General features: G+C 37.9%; 2 protein-coding genes across 5 annotated transcripts; one reads left to right on the top strand and one right to left on the bottom strand.

The window, feature by feature from the left end:
* Positions 1-1,728: 1,728 nt before the first annotated feature.
* LOC103707820 (protein LAX PANICLE 2-like) lies at positions 1,729-11,225 on the top strand. The gene is made up of 4 exons (XM_008792485.4): positions 1,729-2,731; positions 2,957-3,007; positions 3,157-3,229; positions 10,202-11,225. Exons 1-4 carry the CDS (start codon positions 2,085-2,087, stop codon positions 10,355-10,357), a joined length of 927 nt encoding a protein of 308 aa, XP_008790707.3. The 5' UTR covers positions 1,729-2,084; the 3' UTR covers positions 10,358-11,225.
* LOC103707821 lies at positions 9,990-21,477 on the bottom strand. Of its 4 annotated transcripts, XM_008792487.4 has the most exons (3): positions 20,438-21,476; positions 20,217-20,309; positions 11,102-11,402 (listed from the first exon to the last, which is right to left on the bottom strand). In XM_008792487.4, exon 1 carries the CDS (start codon positions 21,361-21,363, stop codon positions 20,500-20,502), a length of 864 nt encoding a protein of 287 aa, XP_008790709.2. In that variant the 5' UTR covers positions 21,364-21,476; the 3' UTR covers positions 11,102-11,402; positions 20,217-20,309; positions 20,438-20,499. The 4 variants fall into 4 exon arrangements, with proteins under 4 accessions (XP_026660717.2, XP_008790711.2, XP_008790709.2 ...); XM_026804916.2 differs by lacking the exons at positions 11,102-11,402; positions 20,217-20,309 and adding an exon at positions 9,990-10,470 and having other exon boundaries at positions 20,438-21,477; XM_008792489.4 differs by lacking the exon at positions 20,217-20,309 and having other exon boundaries at positions 11,079-11,402; positions 20,438-21,477.
* Positions 21,478-22,042: the final 565 nt, after the last annotated feature.

Genomic DNA, 22,042 nt, shown 5'->3' with positions numbered 1-22,042 from the left:
TTCTTTGTCTTCTCTATAACACGTCAGCATGGAAACACCAGTTTCATTTTTCTCCTAGTTTCTAAAAACATTAAATTTTGGCATATAACACACTTCATTTTCTTTTAATTTTCATATAAACTCAATTATTTGTTCATTTAATTCTTTACAAGGTTTGTAGCTATATTCAATTTCCAGGCAGGTGCATATTGGACAAATTAAATAAAACCAATATTATTTATTTATTTATTTATTGGTAAAAATGGTATTTCATGTGGCTCTAAGGTGAAAGTAAAAGATACAATATTATTTATTTTCAAAAAACTTTCCATCTAAAATATGCATGATCATTTGTTGTTGCAATCGGAACATATGCTTCACGAGCAGAAGAATAAGGTGCCATTGCCAACTCAATGGAGTCGTTGGCAATGTCTAAGTGTCTTGAATTAAAAGACATGAAACCAATGTACAAGGACACCAAACAACTTTCTCTTTTATTTTGAAATAAATCTTGAGATCACCTTAGAAGTATGAAGCAAGTGGAGAACATATATAAAAAGGTAGAGCTTGCTCTACGTCTTTTTTGTAGTAGATGATTTTCTAATTACAAAATAAGCATAATATAAATATGGGGTATATTTGTTGAAATTCATGCTTAACTCATGATTAGATTTCAATGAAATAGCATAGTATTAATGTAAGAAATAAATTAATTATTACATAATAGATGTAATTTGCATGTTACCCAAAAAAATTAGAAAATCAAATTCAAATCATCTAAAAAAAGAGATGGAGACTGAAGGCGGAGCGGCCACGGTGATCGGTTGGTTGCGAAAGGAGCGGAGAGAGGACAGAAATCTCCTACTCGGCGATACCTGGCGGATGGTGAGAGATGTAGTGCCTTTTAGGCACTGCATATATATATATATATATATATATGAGTATATATATATATATGTATATATATATGTGTATATATATATATATATGTGTGTGTATATATATATGTCTATATATATATATATGTGTGTGTATATATATATATATATGTATATATATATATATATGTGTGTGTGTATATATATATATGTATATATATATATGTGTATATATATATATGTATATATATATATATATGTGTATATATATGTGTATATATATATGTGTGTGTATATATATATGTGTATATGTATGTATGTGTATATGTATGTATATGTATATGTATATATATGTATATGTATATATATGTATATATATATATATATATATATATATATATATATATATATATATATATATATATATATATATATATATATATATATATATATATATGTATAGGGAGGCGAACAGAGCTGCTGATTAGATTGCCATCTATACGGCACAGCATTCTAGAGGGGTTCTCTGAACCAACCAGTTGGAAGATTTACTTAAATAATAAAGAGGAAGAATGAGGCCTCTAGTCTCTTTCCAGTTGATCTCATCATTTTCGTTTATCTTGTATCATCCTGTTTCACATATCCCATGACTATTCATAGTCAATAGAATACTATTTCTTCAACAGAACAGTAACACGTGGGTGTTAATGTACGCTTCTAACACGCCAAACTAATCTACTAGGAAACACGAATACTTGCAGACGTAGAAAATTTCTCTCTCTAGCGCCAGTGATTCAAATCACAAATACACCATCCAAATTCCATGAACTTGTTTACATATTACAATATGGATCCAATCATACTTCACTAAAATATAAATTACGTAGATGTAGCTGGACTTCCCACCATCCCCCTCTGTCTCTCTCTCCCTAACTATTTCATCTCTACAAGCCTCTGAAATTGGGGGGTGGAATAATGGAAAGCGAGATCTTCCATCCTTTCTCTTCTCCTTGTCCTCTCCGATGTTCCCCACCAGGGAAGAAGAAAACCTAATCTCACTCTCTCCCTCTTGCAACCTTCACCACTCTTGTGGCTTCTTCTTCTCCTTCTCCTCTTTCCACTACCCGCAAACCTTCTCCTTCTTCTATCGCTTAAGTATCTGCAGCACTGCTACCACCCTCATGGAAACGATCGGACGGCGGCAGTCCCTCGGTGAATCAATATAACATGATGGTCCCGGCACGTAACCTTCTCCGGCAACACTACGACAGCTATGGTGGCCATCTCGACGACATCCAATCGGAATTCCACCATGAAAAGGCTTCATCAGTACCTGGCCTAATGGCTGAGGAGATTCCTCGGGGCAGCGGTGGCGGTGATGAGGAGGAGGAAGGAGGGGATAGGCGGACTAGCTCGAAACAAGGAGATGAGAACTCCCAAGGGTGGCTCCGATTAGGCATCGGTACCTGCCCGTCTGGTGGTTCAGGGCTCCATGATGGCGCCCCAGTAGACCCGATGAGCAAAAGTAGCATACGCAGAAGTAGGGGTGGGCTGCCGGAGCTCAACTTGTTCTCTGATAGGTTACCCGGTCCACTGCAGCCCCGATTGCCAGCTGCCGGTGCTCCGACGATGGCGCCATTGTTTCCGGGATCAGCGGGGCGGGAGGTCTCGATGGAGTGTAGGAGTGTCCGTGCCATGGCGAGTAGTTCCTCAAAGCCGCTGCCAATGTTAACAAGCTATAATTGGGGGCAATTCATGTGCCCATCAGGGAGCCTCAGCCTCTCGGTGGAGATGGGCGGCGTGATGAAGGTGGTTAGCCCGCCGCCGAGGCGGCAGACCGGGGTGTGGTTCGTGCTCCAGCCGGCGCAAAATCAGTGAGTTGTGGGAGACTTTTGAGGGCAAGGATCAATACCTAATTCTAGATTTTGATCATTTATCTATCATGCATGTTCAACTCCTATGCGTGTATAAGTTTTTTCTTTCCAAGAATTGCAGTGTGATCCAACAAGGAAGATAGTCCAATCTCTTTGTTTCCTTTTCTGTTTCTTTATTCGGAGTGTGTGAGATTTCCCTCTCCTCACTATTTTTCATTCATGCAGGGAAAAAGAACCATTTTTGCCTCAGATATCCAAGAGCTACCTGAGGATCAAGTACTTTTGCTACCCTTTTGTCTCATCTCTTTTGTTTTACTTTCCTTATTTTCTGAAATACTCATCTTACCTCAGTTTTTTCTATTATTTTCTCCTCTAGAATACTGGATTTTATGCTCTTTATTTGATAAATATTGGTTGGTTTGCAGGGACGGGAGGATGACAGTTAGGTTGTTGATGAAATACTTGGCCGATAAGCTTGGACTGGATGATGAAACCCAGGTATTTAAACTCCAGCCATTTCGCCATTTGTTTCCTTATGTCTGTAGATAGTTGGTAGCTGATATGAATATAGAGTATTCATTGTTTAGGACTTCAATTGCTCATCATGCTTAGGTAATGAAGCCTAGATTGACAAGAGAGAAGCCCATAGACAGGATCAGAGCCATGCATGAGTTCATCTACATGGTTTTAGGCACCTACTAGGCTTTAAAGCTTCTTACATGGTTGGTGTTGGAGTGAAAGGAACTTGAGAACCCAAAGGATTCTTATGCTGAACGCTTAAGTTGAAATGTGTGTACCTGAGTGGCAAAATATTATTCCCTATGATCAACGTTATCTGACCTTGGATGGGACAAATAGGGTTAGGTAAATAGTTTGTTGTCAGCAGTGGTGAGGGGTTTATTAGCTGTAGGTGTTTAAGGTGAAGATGGTTAGCTTGTATGTGTTCTTGACAGCTTTAGAACCGTACAGCCTATGACCCATTCTAGAAATTATTTTACTTTAAGGTTCGATAAGCCATAGATTAGAGGTAAAGACATGTCTTAGTTAAACCATTTATCTTGTAAAATTTTGGAAGTGAGAAATCCATATAGCATGCTTTGCTTGCATCATGATTAATGTTAGAAATATTACAAATAATGTTCTTTTCGCCATTTACTTGCTTACCAAGAATTCTATTGTCCTTGTTATTAGTTGAAAACTGTGAACTAAGTCTTGTTTTTTTTTTTTATTGAATTGTTCGTAAATCTTGTTAACTTCTTAAATTACATGTTTACTGAATTATTGTTCCAAGGTATAATCAAGATCATTCTACTTATATGAAAGAGTATACAAATGGACCTTAATCAAGATCATTTTTTTTGTTAAACAAGATAAATAGATTCATAAGAAAGTGGGTATAAAATAGAACAAAGTAGTTCCCTATTATCCTTATTCGATCCTTAGAGTAAACATGATTTCTATTTAGGGCATGGATTTGGTTGCTTGGAAAACCGAAGTTTTTGGAAAAGTGAAATTTTCTGACTGTTTGGACATTGGTTAAACTAAAATAATATAGAAACGAGTTTTGTAAATTTGACAAAAAAAATTTCACTTTTTCAGAAAATAGTTTCCTTTTCCTTTTCATTTTCCACAGTTACATGTCCTTAAAAAAAAAAAACATTTATTTTTGCTGAATCTAATTGCCAAAAGAATAAGCATAATAATTATCTTTCTAAACTGGTTAGAGGTCGTGCTCCCCATTTACAGTGCTAATAATCTAATATGGAGGTAGGAATCTGATTCCTCTTAGGTAAGGAAAAATTAAAGAGCTTAGAAAGGTAAGCTTAACATAAAAATGATTGTCTAGACTCTTGCCTTCAAAGATCTCAAGGTTCGGACTAGATGCAAGTTAGAGCTTGCCTGCAATATTCACCTTATCTCCCGTCTTAATCTTGCTTCACTAAGATCAACTCTCTCTGTGTGTGTGTGTGTGTGTGATACCTAAAGACAAGATCTGTTCCTCAAACTAATTAGGTGCCTTCTCACTCTTCTCATTCCTCTTTTTGAGCAGATTTCTTTTTTATCCCTTTAGATACCCATCTTTCTTAGTTTTAGCATTTCCATGCTTAGGAGATTTTGCATCAGAAAGAAACCGCATATCTAATTATAAGAAGTTTGTTCTCTTAGTGTCAAAACCAGAAAATTCTAACACATTTACGAGGCAAGTTTATAACCAAAATTAACTAAATTTATAAAACTCGAAACTGAAGAAAAACTAAAACAAAAACAAATTGCAACAAGATGGAAGTAATTAATAATTGTAAATTCAACAAAATTACATACATTTTTAGTGTTTTACAAAGAAAAAGGAAAGTCAGTGTTTGCATAAAATTGATGTCCTTCTTTCACATGCTTTGGTTTTTGATGGGCAAGTTCTTCTTCGGAGGAATTAAAATAGGAAGTTCACTATAGGTTACCAACCTTTTAGCTTTTGCAGTTGGGTTGTTGACAATATATTCTCTGAATTTAAATATAAAGCCAAGGTAGGTGGAGAACATTTTTGCTAACACACATTTTACCCCTATACTAATCACTAGATGAATATTTTGCGAAGGCTACTCTACTCTTTATATATATATATGTATGGGGTATTTTTTTTTTGCATTATTACAAATGCAAACTTGGGTACGAATTAGAAGATACCATGTTACCTAGCATTTCCCTTTCTTATCTTTTTTGATGGGACTCCCTTTCTTATCTTTATTTAAGTTCTTTTTTGAGGGGATAGTTTTTAAACAAAAATAAGAATAGTTTCTTTTATGAGTAAAAATTAAAAGATGCTTTTGTATTCTTATTAAGGTAACTTCCACAGTGCTACCTGTATACTCAAGAATGAATTTATTTAAGGATTATCATACTTATGGATTTTCTTGCCTTTGTGTCCATAGGTATGCCAGAATATTTAACAAACATATGGCTTAAGCAATGTTTCATTTAGTCTTTTCGCTATTTACAGAATTTTAGCCGGTTGTTTATATATAGAGTCTGTTCCATTGTGTGTTCTTCTCCAAAGCAGATGAGCATGTACTTCAGCACATCGTTTTTAAGTTAACTGACAGGAGTTACTTTAATCTCTCGGATAAGGATTAACAAACATTTTGTTTATACACAAGAGATCAAAATGCTGCAAAGATTTCATAAATATTATGCTATGCTTCCATGACTTCTTAATCTCATCTACTCATAATAGGTTAAATTAATTTGAACTATACTTTGAATTCGGAAATTTAGGTTCTCTTTTACTGGGGAAGAGAATAAAGTATTTCAGTTTTTTGGATTTGTATTCATTTTGTCTGATGACTGCTTGAGGACCAAAGATATCCAGCCATAATTTATTTATAAAACTTTGAACCCTTTCATAAAATTTGACTTTTCACGCAAATGAGATAATTGATGATTTATAATGTAATTTAGAAAAGAGACAAAAGAAAAAGAAAAAAGATTCAGTTGGTGATTTCAGAATTCATCTTGTTTTCTGGGAACCATCTTCAATTTGGACCAGATTAATACACCAACCACCTGCATTCTGCTTATCAATCAGCCACATCTTGTTCTTCCTTATTTTAACATTCTATTAATTGCATGATCCTTATGAACTGTTAACATGAAGATTGGTGTCTAACATATATAATACTATAACCATTCCTGCTGTATACAATTTTACAAGAATATACCTGTTTAAATATATTCATGTCATTCATATATTTCCTATTTGTTGTTTCTAAGGTCAACTCTGGACCATCATTAATCCGTTGCGTTTCTCATAATATCTAGTTTTTGCTGCACTCTGTATAATTAATTGCATTGGTAGATGCTAAAGTGGTGTGAATGAATGGGATGGGGCAGATAAGTAAAGATATTGATATAGTTTCCCATCAGTCACGGCAATGCATTGCGCATTCCTTTCCACACATGCCTTGTCCCTAAACAGCCAATGATTGAAACTATATGAGATGCATATATCACTTGAATGAACAGGAAAATGCTCTCTTAATGATTGATACCCAAATACTGAAGGCACGGTGTGTTAGCTTACCTCATGGCGTGATGATATTTCAAATTTGTCAAGCTGTTCATATTACTCCATGTTCAAAGTCCCCTTGTCCTATTTTTTTAACTGCAAACTAGTATGTTAACATCCTAGAATGACATCTGATGAAAGCTATAGATTAGCGAAAACATGCATGTGAACCACTGTAATGACATGATCTTAGAGATACCATCTTCATCATTGTTGCCATTAGGCTGGAATATGCTTTGACCTTGCAACCCAAGCAACATGTTCAACTATGATTACATTTCAACGTCATGCTTTCGCATGGCTCACGGCAGCTAACACAAGGCCCTACAAGCCCCCCCACCCTTTTGAATAGTCATTAGCATGCACATCAATTCCCTAAGTGGGGCACCTTTTTTAATATTAAAGGCCCCATCGTCTCATCCACAACAAAAACGCATGATAGGCGATAGAGAAAGGCATTGCATGGGAGAGAGTTTTTATCAACAACAAAATGATTCCAAATAGGTGAGGCGGAAAGCATCAGAACATAAGCAAAAAGAACGAGGCTACTTTCCCCTTAACTTGTAGACCGTGATCTGTTGAGCTCATGAGAGGAATGCATGGGAGTTATAGAAGCACGAATAAAGCCTTCTAAGGTTTGAAAACAAGGAGGTTAGGGTTTATGGAAGTGTTCCCATCACTCTGCTTTATTAATTTGTAGTCATTGTGGTTGGAGGAATATGAAAGTGGACGTGAGAGAGACGTGCATGAAATGATCTTTTTGTTTGCGTGTCACGTTTCGTTAGGTAAAGAGGAAGGCGGGGAAAAAAAAAAGAACTTATACGTTGGCTGATTCCTCGGCGTGCTTACCTAAAGGATCAGCCACTTCTCTTTCTTAATTATCCGTGGGACAACAAGAAAAAAAAGTGCAATACATGCATATTTGTACGTTTTGCTTTACGATTGGATTATTCTATCAGCTTAGTGATTTGGATCTGATCCAACTAAAAATTAGTTCTCTCTCAATCCATCTCTCCAACTCGAACAGGATTTTGAAGGTCGGATATCCCCTGCTTAGCCCAAAACTTAAATAATATATTTTCTTTCTTTTCAGAATATCAAGTTTTAAACAGACTTTCTTTGATACTTTTCCAGCACTTTTCTTTCATTGAAGTAGGTAGAGTGTGTCACTCCTTTTTCTCATTGATAAAAGGAAAAAAAGAATCGCATACATGCAATTTTTATAGACCAATATATAAGAAAGCTCAAGTCTATAAAATCAGCAGCAGTCAAAAAAAAAAAATTAAAGTCTATCAACATACACAAACTTTCATGAGGCATCCAAGTCATTCTTTTTCATTTTTCAAATCAATGTTGTGGCGTTGTGAGGGTTAGTATTATCAATTATTAAAGTCAGTTTTTGAATAGTAGAAAGGCTATCTTGGTTTTAACTCTTATCAATTTGTAAGAATCTCTAGACTTATAATAGAAATATTTTGTGGTAACCATGGAAATATTCATCTAATAATGTGATAATTAACAAATAAGCTTATAGATGATAGGTTAAGCTGACGCAACCAGTACACTTTGCACCAATTTATGGTGAAAGGATCAACTAAACGAGCCAAAGAAAACTACAAACACAACTGTATTGACCAACAAAATTAGTCAGGATAAGCCAATAATGACCCAAACCTAACTTGAGGAATTGGTACAACTTTCCTCAGCATTTTAGCTAATCATTCCGAAATTTGCCGCACAAATCGTGCCTTGAACCATGGGTGACAGTACATTTGATGTTAAGCACTATTAATTAGGTCTGCTGCTAATGTTGTATGGTTTACAATAAAAAACCATGCAGCAAAATTGGAACCTACTATGTTCATTTAGTATCTCGTATACCAAAATCTCTAAATGTTGTGAATTTATAGCTGTTAATACTAGTTTTTCTAGTCCCCATGAACATATCTTGTAGGAAAAAAGTTTCTAGATTTATAAGCCATGGGATGGTCTCTATGATCATTATAACTTTTTGCAGCTTTAAAGTAAAAGATGAGCTATGCTTCTTTCAAGATGATTTAATTCTTAATTGTATGACTTAATTTATATAGAAATGTACTATTTGTGATATATAAGTGTGTATAGATAAATGCATTAGTGTGCGTGTAGGTATATGTATATGTATGCAAATGTGTATGTGTGTGTACAGAGATGGCTACTCAATTTCTAGGAAACAAGCTGCTTGGTTATTCCCATTTGTGAACCATAACATATCAAATATGAGATAGTTGTACATGAATGATAATATTTTTGCCATTAGCTTGATAATTTCACTTTCTAGAGTATTATTGCACCTGTCACATGATAAAACTACTCCCATACAAGTACATGCATGCAGTGCAATACATGGGGTTTCTTGCCATCTACAGGTGGGACAACAAAGCTGGTTGTTCTCTAGGAATAAAATGGTCATTTCCCGACGCAGAAACATATATGTTTCAAATCTAAGAAAAAATTGAGATGATATTAATTGTTATCCTAATATTTTCTCATCTTTTGTGAATGATAAGGAGAATAGATTGGGTTAAAATAAAATTATATTTTTGAGTTTTATCAACGATTTGCTCATGTAGGAAGGCTGTATACTTATGTTTGTGAATTATTTTCATTAAAAAAAGTTTACAAAATATTTTTTTGGTGTTGCTTGTTCATGGGACCATAGGTTCCATACTGGTGCTTAATGGGAAAGCAAGTGCTGACAAGGAGATGGAGTTTTGTCCACACAGAGCTGTGGAGTACAGTGAAAGGCTTCGTCTAGGTTAAATCAAGATATCATGTCTATGTTCATTATGTTTTTATGTTATTTTATTTTAAAAGATAAGGATGAAAAGACCCATGATTATCCAAATCTAAATTTTCATAGATGCATCATCCAAGAATTAAACCCACACTCCTGCTTGCTAAATCAAGATGATTACAGCAATCATTCTGAGAATATAGAAGATTTTCTTATAATATCAGGAGAGTAGCTTTATTTGCTTGTAGAATTTATGCAAACTTTATGCATACAAGAATCTAAATGATTTCGATACAACCATAACACAAAATCAGACATTAGATTGTCCCCTAGATTGCTGATTATTTTTATACTTCTGCTAGAAGCTTAATGCTTATGTATGTAAATTTTTCTTCACTAGTTTACCAAGTAATTCCTTCATCGAACTTACAAACAAAACCTCTTAGTGATGCATCATTCTTCAACCTCGTAAATAGTTTGTCAGATTTCAGGGATGACATAGACCATGGAACAAGATTTCAAAGTCTAATTGAGATGAATAGGTGTCCAAAGCTTACTGATTTATTCATGCCTGTTATTTACTACTTGGTCATCATTCTTCTGCCACTCTAACACATCCATGTAAACTAATCAGGTAGTGATTACATGTAGAGGCCACCAGCTTCCTCCCTCATTGACAGTGCAATATGTTCGGGACCAAATATGGAGTTCGAGGGAGGCAGTAGAATTGCTTCCTGACTCGCCCAGCACTGAACATATCATGACCCTTCGATACAACAGAAGTTGCTAATTGCATCCCTCAGGCAGCACTCATCACTCCAATGGAGATTTTTGATCTTCGAATCCTTTGCCTCGCCGCTGGTCCGGTCCCTCTTCTTCGCCTAACTTATCTGAACAAAGGAGCTTGGAGATACCAACTCTAGGTTAAAACAAGGTACAAGAAATTATAAAGAATTATAAAATTAAGTGTAGATTGTGCATTTCCATGTCCACAGGGCTTTCCTATCTAATTAACTAATTTCAGATCCTCCTGTTATTTTTTTTCTTTTGTTATTACTTTGCTCGGAAGTATTACTTCTGTTGGCCAGCTTTATTTTGCTTGCTTTCCTATGGCCTTGCATGAGCTTTAAACCATTGAAGTAGAAAGAGAAAGAAAGCAGGAACATGGCCAATTACATAATTAAAAGCTAGCAGTGACAAAAATAATCAGTAGGACCCAAGAAAACAAAAGAATCTGAAGGGAGACCAGGGCTCAGACAGCAACTGCTTTGCTCAGTAATAAAACAACTTAATTCACTTCCAAGGACACTGGCTTAAAGAGCGACTGCTTTGGTCACTGATAAAAGTATTTAATTCACTTGTGTGCAAAGCAATGACTTGCTGCCCAACGTGCTTAACATCAGTTACGGATCCTTGAATACTCATCCCAGGCAGTCATAAAAGATGTTGCAGCATCTAGAGTATGCGAGCCACAGTTGAGGTTTGTGTAATTGTGTCTATAGCAGATGATATGCAAGAAACAGATGAGGTTTACTGTCATCAACAGTAATGTCAATTGCTTTTGTTCAGTCGCCAACACAGCATCCAAGCTGAAAAAAGAAACCATTCACACATACAATATAACAAGCAGATGCTGATGCACAGCTAGCAGCAGCGGGAAAAAAAAAAAAAAAACAGAGCTATGCTGATGAAAGATATTATCCAGGCATCTGCATCTTATATAACAGGACATATGCTGAGGCACAAGCATCAGCAGCAAAGAATATAGAAGAGCTAGAAGCTTGTCCATGAGGCATAAGAACTTCATCCACCAAGGCGATTCCTGAGAACCTTATCTACAATGAAATTTAGAGTCAAGTTATAGGTCCAAAATTTCTATCTATTTTCAGGACATCATTAACAAAGAATCAAGAAGAATGGATATCACATCACAAGAAGAGAATGAGCAACAACAAATCATCACGGTGACCATTAGGTCACGAAGTGAATTACCAGATGAACATAAGGGTGAAGATTTATTCATTAAAACAAGAAAAAAAACAAAGTGCCTTTGTTGGAAATGAAAACATTGCCACAATAATTTAGAAACTGCAAATGTAACACTTGCAGAACCGGAACCCTTCAGAGTTTTCAAATACAGATTGCTGTTGAAGCCAACCAGAAAATGTCAGATTCTAATTGTTCCACCTAGAAGAGAATGGCAGATTATATTGCTTGACAAATCTGCAGTTTTTTTGGAGTAAAGTACTACTAATATTATGCTCGAAATTTTCACACTTCTGAGGCTCTAAAGCTTGTCCCAGGTAAAAAATTTGAACTCAATCCACAAACATGCATTCCTAATATAACTTTCAGCTTTGAAGCTAAGCTGCCATTCACCATGCTAACCCTCCGTCACCAACATTCTGAATCTCTGATCATTAAAATGCCACGGGTCTTCTTTCAATCTTACACCTTTTTTAAAAAAATCTCAAGGGCATGCAACCATCACAGAGCTCCTATAAGCACTTTGCCCCTTTATCCACCGCTCAAAACAAGCTAACTACTTTGCCTACTTCTATCCTCTCCTGAGATAATGAAAACACTGTCACAATATCACCTCTTGGACTAACAAATTTTTTGGCTCTCGATTTAGATACAAACAAGAGATTCATATTCAGCTCTAGAGCGCACAAAAGCCTTGCCACTGTACTTAACGAACTCAAAGATTGACAACCCTGCCTTCTTCAAAAGCCAAATACACAAGTTGATCATACCAATCAAGTACCAGGAAAAAGAGGGACCATAACAAGAAACAGAAGGATAAATACAAAAACCCATGAAATCAGATTCCCACAGGGACTTAACCGCACCACATAAAGAGCTAAAAACCATCTTCCAGAAGAACATCGTAATTCAAACCTCCCTTCTAAGATCTCATGAATGTACAGAAAAATTAGTTTTATTTGCCATAGTATCTAAACAAGGGCAGTACCAACACTTGGCCTTAAGGGGAAGGCCAACAAAATAGTAATCAACTATAATAGATTTTGAATTTTGTATTGAACCAGAAAGAACATTTTTCTTACATAATTTATTGTGCACATTGATTAACCATCATGAGAACATGCAAAAATTTGGGTTCACGAGTCTATCCGGGCGCTATTTTTTCTACATACTTTAGAGTAAAAAATTGACCTGCTCTGATTAAATTTTATATTTTGAAAGGGACTATGCAGACCAGCTTTTTAAGTTCTGATCTAGTAAAAAAAATTTCACTAATCAACGAAAGATAATTTATAATATCTTATAATCAGAGACATCTATGTACCGGTAGCAATATGCCCCCATGTGCTAGTATTGACATGTGCAGCACCCTAACTTTCTGCTGTGCCTGCACATGGAGCTGCACCATATCCCGATATCACATAATATTTATTATTGGATGGTTACATGAGGAAAGAAAAAGAAATATTATAGGAATTTAATAGGGAGTGAATATTAAGAAGTTGAAGCTCGATGATTCAACTGCTTCTAATTCAATAGAAACAATTCAAAGATAGAAAATCAGCTTTCTGATGATCCCACAATCAAGGATCAACAGGTCGATTCAGCTGACAATCCATTTTGTCTAGTTATGGAAGATCCAATAGACAGAACTGACTATTTACATGAAGCCAATGAAGATGGTCAAGTTCGAATTCCATGATCCTTTCTATCATCCCATCAGATATCCAATTAATGAAACCCCTCAAATTGATGATCGATCATACTATGGTCAACAACCAAGAATCATGGGATCATGCATGCATTCTGTTTGTTCATGTTATTTTTTAATCTCAAATACATTCAACATCATGAATTGATTATAAGGATCCATATAAATGCGTACGTACATACATGTGTACATAAGTATGTTATGCATGTACGTATGTTTATATATCTGTGTATTTATGTATGTACAATTTATGAGTGTACATATAATATATATGTCTATACATGTACACACATATATGTTTATATTTACATATGTATGTATATGTATCTATATGAATATATATACATATACATATAATGAATTCATGATGTCAAAGATATATGATAATAAAAAATAACACAATTCAAAGACAACGTAAATCAATATACAAACACAACCAAGATTGGCCAAACTATCCCGAATTGAATCAATCAAGAACCAGAATAGTTTGGGCGATCTGGATAGTTTGATTCTTAATAAAACCCCGATCCTCCCTCCCCCCTCCCCACGGTCCTGATTTCGCGTCTCTTCCCCCTCTCCTAGGCTTTCGATCTCCACCCCTTACTGGCGTGCTACCTCTCGATCTCTCGATGAAAACCCTCTCGCACCAGAGGAGCCCAAGGGTTCCACCTCCAAAACCCTCGCTCATAAGCACCAGCCGCCGTAAGTCCCCAAGGAGAACGTTGAACGCAACCCTAACCCACCAGAATTGTCCCCCTTCCGGTCAACTCCCATCATTGGAAAGCCCCTCGCCATGAAGAACTAGAGCCTGCTACCCCTACAGCCACTGCAATCCTTGAACCACACCGCCCTCTCCACATGGAGACCTCTCAAGTATGCCACTTCATTAGGGTTTCTCTCTCTCTCTCCTTCCCCATCTCTCTTCCCATCTCCTCCCTCTCCCCTCCCTCCCTCCCTTCCTCTCTCTTCCTCTCTCCTTATTTTGACATGCCGCAGAATGGCATGGTATGGACATGTACCATACCGAACCAATCGTCGGCTAGCATGATCTCTAGTACCGATTTAGCAAACCTTGAACACAACAAATAATTTCAGTCACACTGACAAATAGTTAACAAAATGCATGTACACACATAACACATCCACATAAATAGTCAAAGAATAAAACATACAATACCACAATTACAACCAACCTTCACATATATACACAATACATAGTTACATACAAGGTCCGCCGTACCGGTACCGGTCGACGTACCGGTGGCGGCCCGGACCGGTACGAAACCGGTCCCGTACCGGTGGCGTACCGGTCCGTACCGGTCCGAACCGGTCCCGTACCGGTCCGAACCGGTGGCGTACCGGTCCGTACCGGTCCTTCAACAATAAATTACCGGTACCGGATTTTACGCTGATCCGGTACCGGTCCCAGGCCGGACCGGTACGTACCGGCCCGTACCGGCCGGTACGGACCGGTACGGCAGACCATGGTTACATACAATCATAAACATATGCCTTTTGCCTCCTCCAGGATGCACATAAGACACACTTTGCGTGCGCTTCAATACAGTCACCTCGCTTTGAGGTAGAAGAGGCATTATGGTTGCATCAAGGTCAGCCTTGCATCTTGGGCGCACCTTTGACAAGTCACCTTTCACCACTATTCACAATAAAAGATTAGGTTGAACCTTAACTAGATCATGTCGACTTAATAAATTAGTATAAATCTATAAGTTGTTAAGAAATTAAGGATGAGATTCAGATAACAAAATAATATGACTTGAGAAAACAAATAGTTTGCTTTCAAATTTTATTTGATTTTTACATTTATCTTTAGGATAAATGACAAAGAGTCCTCAAAAACTAGGTTTTTTTATGGTCCAAGTGATTAGAAGTAATATTTATTAGAATGTGAAGTTTTGGGGTACAAGTTTTTATGTTGATTAAAAGTCATTTTGAGTCAAATTGTGTCGAAAGAGTTCTACGACCATACACGTATTTTGAACCATTCTAAAATTAGGAAACATTATGATATATATAGTTGTTAGATGTCAGCTCCAAAAGATTTTTCGATATGACAAAATCTTTCCCATTGGCAAAAAGGGACATGGTTCCTATATTTGGTTTAGAGATCAGAGGCATAATGCATTGCTAAAGCAATTTACAAAAATCTTCGTAGGGATGGATTGAGAAGCTCACATCACCAACTTAGCCAGGCCAAAAGAAAATATTGAAAATCTCTAGCTACCATCTAAATGAGCTATCTCTTTGGAAATTTATAGATGGAACCACAATCCCATTTCATAGGATTAACCAAACACCTAATATGTACAACATGCCAAATTCAACATGATACTCCTATTCATTCAGTTTCTCATTGCAAGTCCTCAGGTCCTATAGAGGAGGAGATCATTATGAAATTAATTTGCCTACTATCCAAGACAAAGATAAGGATTCCACTTGGTTGACTAGCCAAAGAATGTTTTTATCATGAATAAATGCATTGACAAACAAGAGAAAGCCAACTTTGTGCCAACAAATTAATCACCTTCTTTCTATAGGAATATTAAAATAGATTTGTTGGCACACCTTCTTTCTATAAGAATATTAAAATAGAAACTCAAAGCAGATTTTAAGATCAAGCTTCACTAAAAAGCAAGCATAGTGAAAAGAAACAATTACCAAAAAGCGGATTCCCTTTTCCAATTACATGATATGCAACGTGGAAAATGACATCTTTATATGTTCTCTAACTCCTTGAAACCATTCTTTAATTGATCCATGTTTCTTATGATGACCTTTCTACTCATATTATCAAATGTAACAAGTCAAACATTAAATTCCATAATAGATTGGACTATCTCCAAAAGCGGATGTACTAGTTTTTGAGCCACAAAAACATTTCTACAAGTCACCCACATAAAATAAAGACAAATTAAGATGGGGATTTTATTTTGGGAAAGATATTAGTATGCTAATTAGACAAGACCTTTGCAATCATCTTATAGTTGCAATTAGATAGGCTAATACGCAGGCAATCAAAAGACCTTCCACTTTGTCTTTTCTGGAAGACCACAAATATTTGGTTTAATCCTTGGAATCAAGATTTGCCATTCTGATCGGTACCGCACCGTACTGACACTCGGTACACTAAACCCTACCATACCGTACTATGTACCGATACTGTAATAGGATAGTACCGGTATAGGGTCTGGTACTGACCGAGATGGTGAACCTTGCTTGGGACTGCATAAAGATGAGAACAAAAATGCCATAAAGTCATGCTTAATCAACAACCACATTTTCCAACAAAAGTTTAGGATAGAAAAGTAAGCCCTTATATTTATTCTGATAGGAAATGACAATAACACCCCTAAGTCTGCTATGTATTGGGAATTCTGATTAGATTCCAATTTCTTTTTTCCAATAAGATAGGAAGAAATTGAGGATGGAATCAGTCTCTTCACTATCAACTTTAAACCCACAGCTCCTCATAATGTTCTACATATTATTTCAAGATTTCATCTTTCTTTATGACATTGTCACCAAACTAGGATCTGCTCGATCTAATTCAGTTAACATTATATACAAACTATTTGCTGACTTTAGTTTAAGTCTACGAAAAAAATAAAATTAGCAAATGGTTTGCTGACTTCACTTAAGTGAAGTCCACAAACTATTTTCCAACTTCAGTTCTATGGGTTCCAGTACTGGTCGAACCTTGATACTATTTCTCAAGGCCAACCAAAAGAGACTAATCTCTAATGGGATGATCCCTACTATTTTCTTCCTCATTTGATAGTGAATCTAAGATAGGCTTTCTTTTATTTCTTTTCTTTTTCCTTTTAAAGGAAACAAGGAAAGAGTCCTTTGATTGCTTAGAGTCCAAGTTAAAAGTCTGAGAGGGGTTTGGGGGTTTAAAAAGTGTCTTGCTGCAACAATTTGATGATTGATTTACAGAAAAAAAATCAAAGTTCATCTTTCTCATCATTTCTCTTTGTTTTGAGAATTTCGCATAAGCATTAGGATTAGATATAGACCTGGACTAGGCCAACTTCAAATAGTCCATGGGCTAAGCTCGAGGATACCTGAATTAGGATTGGGCCTATAATAGACCCCAAAAGAATTTCAAATTGGGATCAGGTCGATGCTTGGCCCGACCAGGGATAGAACCAAGCTCGAGGCCTGACACACCAACCACTCTCTCTCTCTCTCTCTCTCTCTCTCTCTCTCGCCCTCCTCTCATGTCTCATTCCCCAACTTCCCCTACTAAGAAAAGCCCTACCTCCTTCCTCTTTTGTCTCTGTCCATATCCCTCACCTCCCCTTCTCCACCATCCTTAGGTACTCTCCCTCCTAATCTCTCTCTCCCCTCTCTCCTCTCTCACTCACCAGATCTCTATCGTGCCCAGTCTCTCCCATCACTACTCTCTCCTCCCAATCTCTCTCCCTTCTCCTCTCTCTCCCACTCGATCTCTCTTTCTGTCCTCTCCCTCTCTCCTCCCACCTAATCTCTCTCCTCTATTCTCTCTAATAAATCTCTCTCCCCTCTCCTCTTTCTCCCACCTGATCTCTCTCCCCTTTTCACTCTCTAGCCCCTCTCTCCACTCTCCTTCCTAATTTCTCTCCTCTCTTTCCTCTCTTCCCTCTCTACCATCTCTTCTCTCTCCTCTCTCCATTCCAATCTCTCTCCCATCCGATATCTCTCTCCCCGCTCCGAGCTGGCTCAATCAAGCTTCGAGCCAAGCTTGAGTCGGGCTCAGTCCAGAATTTGAAAAAAGAGTTCAGACCTTTGCCCGGATAGAAACCCAAAATTTTTTCAAGCCAGGCTAGGGCTGCATTGAAACCTAATCCGACCTCCCCTAATTCCAACCCTAATAAGGATTGAGCTGTAGAATACACCACATTGTTTGTGGATTCGACCTAGGCTGCAGAGATTAACAAACAACCAGAAATTTAACAAAATTTTCGTTATTTCTCATATATGAAATTAATTTCAAATCCATACGAGTGTAGATTGATTGCCTTCGATCAATTCTAAGAGATCCTATATTAACAAATATATAACATCTACATGGTTACAACAGAACTTACAAACACATGTTTGCTATTAAACTATTTACAGTCTGCAGCAAGGTGGGTCTTCGTACCGAACCCCGTACCGATGTCACATTAGCACAGTGTCGGTACGGTACGGTATAGAATTTTTTTGATATGCCGGGTGATACCGAACCGGTACGGTATGCCCTATACCACCTAGTCTGTAGTATCTTCAGAACATGAAGAAAAAATAGTTGCGTGAGAAAGCAAATGTACAAAAATACACTCAAAGAAGCCAAGTTTGCAGAAATAGTTAGCACCTTCAAAGAATCTCCCATTACTTCCATCCTAGTTGTCCTTGATTTCTCCCACACTACCCACTCTCTTTTGCAACCTTCAACTTAAGGTCAAGAAACATCCTTGTCAAAGTTCTCTATAAACAACATTGCAAATGTATAAATGACCTTACACTATATTTTCCCACTTTATGCTCCTGACTACCCAACATTCTCATCGTTACAATAATTTCAGCCATACAATAAGATCATAAAATTTTCCTTTCAACCTTAATGGTAACCAACGACAATCACTTCAAAGATGCAAATTCACTTCATTTATCATACTTTAGTATTATCTAAGACATCCTTCCCAAATTGACTAGTCCTTCCATTTTTTGTATTATAATATTGGAATAGCGTCTTTAGCAAATATCTTATCCTTCAATTAAGACTAAATCCTTGACACCACCGAAATCTTTCAAAGTTGCACCGGATAGACTCCACATCACGTCAACTAGTTTCTTAAAGATTTAGCTAATCGAATTTCTCTCTTAATTCCCTTGGTGATCTAAAAGAACAACATCAATATTATCACTACTATATGTAGCAAGGGCTTGCCATTTGAAAGCAGGTCTTCACTTATTAAAAAAAAAAACAAGTAAGGTTGGCTGTGAGTTGTGAGCCACAGTAATCAATATAAGTGGAAAATAAGAACAAAAGTTTCAACCTACCATTTCTAGAGACCCCTATGACTTGACTATCCCTAACACCCAAATCTTTTCTGCAGTTTTTTCCCCTACCCTTATACATGTGGGTGCTATTTATGTATAGGCACTTATCCAAATAAAAATCTTCTTCATGGATCTTTTCCTTTTTCCAATGCAACAGCCTACTTTCTCTTCTCTTCTTCCCATCATCGTTTTGTCTCCCTTGAATCCAAAAGCAGTAACTTCACACTTCTGAAAGATTTTGTAAAGGAAAATGGTCATACATTCATACTTGCAGGCCTAATTTGCATGGTATAAACTGTTATGGTATCAATGTTTTTTTCTCAATATATTACTCTCAGTAGATTAACTGGTTTGTGCATATCTTTGAGCCAGGTGGATATTATGGCAATCCCCTGGCTCAAAACACAAAAGTTCAAGTAGTGTTACACAAAACATCATAACCCATAATCCTCGCCACTCTAGGAGAGTTTCCAATTAGTGAATAACATTAGGCTGACCTGTTGCTGAAGTAGCCTCTATGCATGAACCAAATTTTCAAAGCATCCTCTTGTACAATGTCACTCAAACTTTATCATAGACTATGAGAAAGATCAATCACCAAAGTTTCATGGAAGCTATATTCATTGCAAGAATCAATAATTATATTAGGCTAAGGAAATAAAATAAGCTTCAACAACACACTTCATGCTTTTCAGAAAAGTATAGAAGGTATATGAATTCCAGTTTTGTAACTGAAGGCAGCTTCGTAGTGCAACATTTTCCTAAAAAAATTGACTTCGAAGCTACAATGCATAAATAAGGTCAAAATACATCATGTTAATTGCATCGGAAGTCTTCCAACATATTCTACTTGCAACTGGCAGAGAAAACATTGCCATAAGTAACAATGATATGATAAACTTTTCACCTTCTTCTTTTTATAATCCTATATTGTATTTGAACTTGCCATAACTCAAATCATTCCCATGGTGCTCCATCAAAAGTTGTGAGAAGCTGAGGCCTAACATTGATGACCACAGAGCAGCATCAAAATATACATGAATTTAAGGTGCTATGACTAGAAACAAGTAATTAGATTCTAAGAAATTTTGTAAGTTGATCCATGGAAGATAGAGATCACCAACCAACCATTTCAGGCATCCAAAAATATCCTTTTTCCCTGAACAATGCCGTCCATGCAAGCGAACCGATTACATGACGTTCTTCCTGAGCTTCTGGATAGCACAGTACATCTTCCTCCTCGAACCGACTGCATTAATCCCCATGTCCTTCAGATCCTCCAGTGTCAGCAATGGCAGAACCTCATCATCCACCTCATGGATCTCAAACACCGGAGCGTACCGGCCCAGCCCCAAACCATTGAGCCAGGATCGGACGCCACCATCCCCGACCGAGTGCCACCACCCGTTCTGGTTGTTCCAATCCCTATTGTCCGTCTCCGATGGCAAATCCCCCTCAGCCCAAGGACCACAATCCCTGCTTTCCGAAACCCTAACCCTCGCTGCCGCCAGCCTATCATTCCTATCCGATGGACTCTCCAAATTATCCCTATAGCCCTCATCGCCAGCGTCCTCCCAGCCGCTCGATTTCAAGTCGGCGCCCTCGTTGCCCACGTCGACCTTCGGGATCCAGCTCGACCTCGCTCGCCTCACTCCGCCGCCCCGCCACGCCTTCCCGTCCCGGCTCCCCCGCCTGATCCCGGCGCCGTGGGGGTCGAAGTTCTCGTCGACGGGGAGGAGGACGCGATCGTCGGCGGCAGGGGGGGCGTCGAGGGCGTCGCCATCGGGTTCGAGGGTGGTGAGGGGGCGGGTCTTGGAGGGGTGCTTGAAGGGGTCCTTGGGGAAGTGGGCGCGGGGCTTGGGGTGGTCGGAGGGAAGCTTCCAGTGTTTAGTACGGCGTACGTACGGCTCATACGGGATGGCAGCGGACTGGTCACCGATCTCGCCGAGGCGGACGCTGGGGCGGCGCTGCCGCTTGGAGCCTGGGCCGGGGACAAGGGTTTCCGCCGGGCCGCCTCCGTTCGCCGGGGCCTCCGGCGGGTGGGGATCCGCCATTGGAGCCGAACGAATCGAGAGAGAGAGAGAGAAAGCGAGTGTAGGGGGTTCGGATTCGGGAGGCGAGTGGCAGGAGCGAAGGAGCAGGATGGCGTCGGGATCTTTCCTCAGATGCGAGGTCGGGATTTTGCTCGGCCACGGATGAAATGCCAGGTGGAAGGATTTTCTCAAATGTGCTTAGATGACCGACGGATGTTAATCCGACGGTTTAGTGGAGTTCAGTAAAACATCGTGACCGCTTTTATTATGCCTCGAGTCGTTATCTTTGATAAGAAAAGTTTGGATGTTACAGTTGTCGTGCATCTAAGGTGGTTGGAAAGAGGATGTTGCACCTACTTCTACAGCGAACCGACGGTGGAAGTAACCGACAGGAGGCGCGATTTTTCCGAAATGAGTTGACTCGGCTGACTGTGAATCAAGGCAAGTCAATGGCTGCAGCTGGGGCTGAGTAATGCTTGGCAGTCTAATTGATGGATAGGATCCGACATGATAAGATATTTACTGTTTGCATACCTGTTCATTTTCGTTTGACAAATACACATATTTTGACTTAATCAGAAGAGTGATTATATGTTTTATTGTTTTAATTAATTGTATGACTTTTATTGTGGATCTTAATGATTCTAATAAATTATATATTTTTTTCTTGAATCAACCACATTATGCATTAAAAGAGTGA

This window comes from Phoenix dactylifera, chromosome 7 (assembly GCF_009389715.1).
Source record: "Phoenix dactylifera cultivar Barhee BC4 chromosome 7, palm_55x_up_171113_PBpolish2nd_filt_p, whole genome shotgun sequence".
NCBI classification, from domain to species: Eukaryota; Viridiplantae; Streptophyta; class Magnoliopsida; order Arecales; family Arecaceae; genus Phoenix; species Phoenix dactylifera.
This window is presented reverse-complemented; position numbering and strand designations above follow the sequence as displayed.

What these genes read in the sequence shown, in the direction of transcription:
- LOC103707820 (XM_008792485.4), top strand. Translation starts at nt 2,085, where the DNA reads ATGATGGTCCCGGCACGTAACCTTCTCCGGCAACACTACGACAGCTAT. An exon ending in CTCCAGCCGGCGCAAAATCA is followed by an intron (nt 2,732 to 2,956) that starts GTGAGTTGTGGG and finishes TCATTCATGCAG; the next exon opens with GGAAAAAGAACCATTTTTGC. An exon ending in AAGAGCTACCTGAGGATCAA is followed by an intron (nt 3,008 to 3,156) that starts GTACTTTTGCTA and finishes GTTGGTTTGCAG; the next exon opens with GGACGGGAGGATGACAGTTA.
- LOC103707821 (XM_026804916.2), bottom strand. Translation starts at nt 21,363, where the DNA reads ATGGCGGATCCCCACCCGCCGGAGGCCCCGGCGAACGGAGGCGGCCCG.